General features: G+C 52.8%; 1 protein-coding gene across 29 annotated transcripts in view; it reads right to left on the bottom strand.

Moving 5' to 3' along the window:
• TTLL1 (tubulin tyrosine ligase like 1) overlaps nucleotides 1-4690 on the bottom strand; it is a 41003-nt gene that overhangs the window by 25388 nt on the left and 10925 nt on the right. For all 29 annotated transcript variants that reach the window (XR_001517369.2, XR_003047942.1, XM_015593586.2 and 26 more), the window contains 3 exons: nucleotides 2572-2780; nucleotides 1737-1917; nucleotides 591-725 (listed from right to left, as the gene is read on the bottom strand). Coding sequence is in view for 27 of the 29 variants with exons in the window: in XM_015593586.2 (XP_015449072.1) it covers nucleotides 591-725; nucleotides 1737-1917; nucleotides 2572-2780 (525 nt within the window). In the remaining 2 variants the exon portion in view is untranslated. The remainder of the gene's footprint in view (nucleotides 1-590; nucleotides 726-1736; nucleotides 1918-2571; nucleotides 2781-4690) is intronic.

Below are 4690 nucleotides of genomic sequence, written 5' to 3'. Positions count from 1 at the left end.
GAAAAATAACACTGTCCTCTAAAGAGCTGTGGGCCGGTTTGTTTCAAACTTTGAAAAGCGCTGCTTCTTTTTGTTTTTTGTTGTTGTTGGTGGTGTTTATAACGGCCTTATTGAGATGTAACTCCTACGCACCACGTAACTCACCCACCTAAAGGAAACTATTCACCAGTTTCTGGTGCATTCGCAGAGCTGTGCAGCCATCACCCCAATCAATTTTACAACATCTGCGTTGCCCCAAAAAGAAACCCTGTGACCTTTAGCGGTCACCCCGCAACCCCAGTGATAGGCGAATGCCAACCTACTTTCTGCCTCTAAAAGATCTGCCTATTCCAGGTGTTGCATAGAAACAGCATCACACTCTGTGTGGCCTTCTGCGTCTGGCTTTTTTCACTGAGCATGTCTGCCTGGTTAAAAGCTGCTTTTCATTTTGAAGACTCACGTTAGCATCAAGGCTAGCCATGTCACTCAATACTTATCACGCGTGAGGTGCTGTGCACACGGTGTGCTTCGCGGACCCTCATTACGGTGCTAAGGAGTAGGTGTCACATCAAAGCACGGTCTCCCCAACGGAAACAGACCCCGGCTCTCACATGTAACAGCGCAGCGGGCGGTACGTGGACACCAGCACGTACAAGCGCAGGTCAAACTTCTTCCCGCCGATCAGTAACGGGTTGTTGATATAGAGAGAGATCACGTAGGCTTCCTTAGTGGACTGAGACACAAACCTACGTGTGTCAGAGATAAACAAAATTAGACGGCACAGAGCAAAGTGCACGCAGTCGGTTGGCAACCAGCTCCCTGACTCTAAGTGAGAAGAGAGAGGCGGTGTCCCCTGGAGACGGTGGCAGCAGCTCCCAGGAACCCATCTGGGGAGTGCTCCTTGGGCTGACCCACCTAGGGGCTAGCAATGCACTACACAAGAAGGCACGGCCGCCATGCTCAACACAGGATCACAGTGACCGCTGTCAAGGACCTCGCAGAAGCAGAGTGAGCCTCAGACGGGACGGGACTCCCAGCACCCTCCGTTCCGAGGAGTCCCCAACCCAGGGAGGACACCTGACCCGACCGGCCACCTAGCGTCACACCTGTGCTGACCACACGTACCAAGGGTGCCCGGGTGCGGATTAACTGGCCGTCCCCACGTCCCTGCAAGGGCGGTGCTGTCAGTCTGCCCAGATGAGGACCCTCAAGGTCTCACAGCAAAATGTGCTCTGACAGTGAGTGTCAAGGATCCGGGTCCCAGGTCTTAAGCAGTTGCTCTGCCACCCCCAAACTCCATGACTCGGTAGGTGTCACATCAACTTTTGGGATGAAGAGCAGCCTGCAAGTCTCCCTGCTCCTGTGACCTTCCACTGGCTTGTGGGCCATTTCCCTCTGCACCTCACCTCGTGGGAGCGTGTGATTAATGAGGCTACGGCAGCCGCAGAGCCCTGCCCTGACACCCTCTGCCCCGACGCTGTGTGACGAATGCCGCAGAGCCCTGCCCCGACGCCGTGTGACAAATGCCGCAGAGCCCTGCCCCGACGCCATGTGACGAATGCCGCAGAGCCCTGCCCCGACGCCATGTGACGAATGCCGCAGAGCCCTGCCCCGACGCCCTCTGCCCCGACGCCGTGTGACGAATGCCGTAAACCTGCAAAAGCACGTGCGGGCCACCCGGTGCGGGGCTGACAGACTGACAGACGCCACGAAACCATCAGTGAGGAAGCACAGGGACGGGCGGTCTCCCCACTTACGAAGATGTCTTGCTGTCGCGGGACCACTTCTTGATTTGCGAGAGCTTGTTGATCAGGAAGATGCCCTTGCCCTGGGCTTTGCCACAAGGTTTCATGATCCAGGTGCTGGAGGGGTTTTTCCGGAACTCTTCCACGAACAGGTTATAGTCGGCGGGCAGCATGTAGGTGACTGGAACGAAGTCTGAAAGGTAAAGTACAGGGGACAGGGTGAGCCAGCCCAGCAGTGGCCACGAGGAGAAATACTGCCACCGCGTCGTTACCCGCAGCCCCAAACCAGCATCTAACACAACAAGGACTTGGGTGGTTCAACTCCTGGCAACGTCACCTTTATCACCTGTGTACCAAGCGCCACAGAAACCTGTATCAACTCATCCTCACGGCACCTGTGAGCTGGGTACCGCCACCACGCCCGTTTATCACAGGAGGCAACTGAGGCCCGGAGAGGTCACTTACATAATTTTGCCCAAGTACGTAAAGGAATCCTGAAACTATCAGACAGCCCAGCTTTGATCGCCACACAGGACAGGGACACACGTCCTCCCTGGTTGTCGACAGAAGCAGTAACACTCCCTCGTGGCACTTCGTAGCTCGGAAAGTGGTCCCCCCACACTGGGCAGCGAGGACGTTCTCTTCCTGACAGGCAATTCCCGAGGTGCTCACGGAATCTCAAATGCCAAATGTGAGAACCCCCACCTCACACACAGCCTTCCGGAGACACTCTGCACAAACGCGGTCACCTGTCAAAGCTGATGGTCGCCACCTCGGTGCCTTGTGCCACCAAAGGAAAAACTCAACTCTTTATGTAAAACCTGAGGCCAGCAAAAAAGACACGAACCCAGATAGAGGTATTTTCCATTCTCGTCCTTTTCCGCCAGAGGACTGCCTTCCTTCTCCAGCTCCTTCCTGTATCTCTTAATGTTCTTCACCATCAGATCCTTCCGGGTCAGCTCATAGTGGTTCGGAAAGTGGTTGACTATTTGATCATCTGAGAGCCGATAGCCAGTTTCGACACTGAAGACGTTTCGGATGGTTTGCACGCTCATCCTGAGAGAGAAGCACAAAAAGGATGTGCAGGAGGGAGGCTCGGAGGATGTCCACATGCAGGTGTCCTCACGAGCGCCCGGGAACGCGACCGGACGTGGGTTGAGCGCTTACCCGTTACCCCCCGCCCCAGCACCTGAGCCGGGGTGCCCGGCCACGGCCACGGCCACGGCCCACAGCAGCACAGGACACATGTCCAGTGACCGGCTGGAAGCAGGAGCTGTTTTGACTCTCTCCCCTGAATGGTTCCACTCTGACACACAGTAGGTGTGCCATAAGTGTTTATCAATCAATGATGACGTTGATTACTAGTATCGATAACTAATGGAAAACAGACTTTCAGACTCTGAAGCCAGTAAGGTCATTTATACAATATTTGCCCTCACAGTCAGGAAGGACAAGGACTCCTTAAAACCAAAGCCCCCAGGGTTGTTTTAGGCCCCGACACTTCGCATTCACGGAGGGATCCGACGGGCCAGCTAAACTGGGCTGCACCCCACTGAAGCGCGGAGGACAGTCGAGAGAGAAATGGATCCTTCCTAATGTTCTAAGAAAGCCGGTCTCCCGGCCACTCCCGTCTGCCCTCACCAGCCCCACAGAGGCAGGGCGGGAGTGGGAAGGACGGAAGGGCTGGCACCTGCAAGGGAGCCGCGGTCACAAAACAAGGCGGGGTGTCACGGGACCTCTCGCTCTGTGGCCCCGGCCCCCACCTACACCCCAGGCCACCAGCCTAAGGAGGGGGCCTGGAGCACTCAGAGGGTTTCTTTTGATTCCATGATCATTAGAAGGATTTTTTTTTTTTTTTACTTTTTATTATGGAAAAGCTCAAACATATGTCAAAGTAAGGAGAAAAGTATAACAGAACCCCATTATCCGGCTTCAACAGCTGTCACCATGCAGCCAGGCTTGTTTTGTCTGTATCCCACCCACTTCTCACAGAACTGGCTTAGTTTTCTTTTTACTTTAATTATAGTTGACGACACCCGCATGTTTTGAAGGAATTCCCAGACATCACACTACTTCATCCAAAACATCTCTGTAAGAGCCTCTGACGGTTTAGGGCCCCTTTTTATAGTACACAATATCCTATTTTACACTGTTATCGCAACTGAAAAAAAGTAGCAGCAATTCCTGAATATCATCAAATATTAACCCGTGTTCAAACTCCCTAATTGTCTGATGAATATTTTTTATGGCTTGTGCAAACATAAGGGCCAGGCCTTCTGGCTAGTTGTTCTCTTTAAATCTATACATCGTCCCTCCCTCCTCTGCTTTCCCTATGCAGCTCATCTGTGAAGACGCTGGGCCGCCCGCCTGGAGGGGTCCTCACAGGTTCCTGTCCTGCACGCGCCCTGCCCCTGCGCTTCCTGTGAACTTGGAGTCAGACCTACAAGTGCGATGAGCTGTGAGTCGATTTTTGGGCAAAGCTGCGAGCTGGATGGCGTGTCTGGCCACTGGCGAGCACGTCCACCCTGGGGCTCTCCCTTTGACCATTCCACAAAAGGAGAACCTGACCCACAACGGAGCCGCGTAGGTGATTATCAATCATCTAGTTGCCACATTAAAAAGTTTAAAAAATAGGTGATCATAATTTTAAAAATCTTATTTAACCCAATATATCTAAAATATTACCATTTCAACATATAATCAAGATGAAAGTTAGTGATGAGAAACCTGAATTTGTTCCTTCGTGCTAAGTCTCTAAAGCGTGGCATGCACGTCACACTTAGAGCACGTCCGCTGGGCGCAGCCAGTTGAGTGCTCACTCCGGACAGGCCTAGGTCCTTCTTTCGTTGGGGATTACAAAATGGAGATATTCTCTTTCCTTCCTCCTTCATTCATTAGAGAGAATATTCCTACAAAGAGAAATCTCCCTTCATCAACAATTTAGATGCCCTGAAAACCGGTTCACA

The sequence above is a fragment of the Pteropus alecto genome, unplaced genomic scaffold (genome assembly GCF_000325575.1).
Source record: "Pteropus alecto unplaced genomic scaffold, ASM32557v1 scaffold157, whole genome shotgun sequence".
NCBI classification, from domain to species: domain Eukaryota; kingdom Metazoa; phylum Chordata; class Mammalia; order Chiroptera; family Pteropodidae; genus Pteropus; species Pteropus alecto.
The sequence above is the reverse complement of the archived record's forward strand: the minus strand, read 5'-3'. Positions and strand labels throughout refer to the sequence as shown.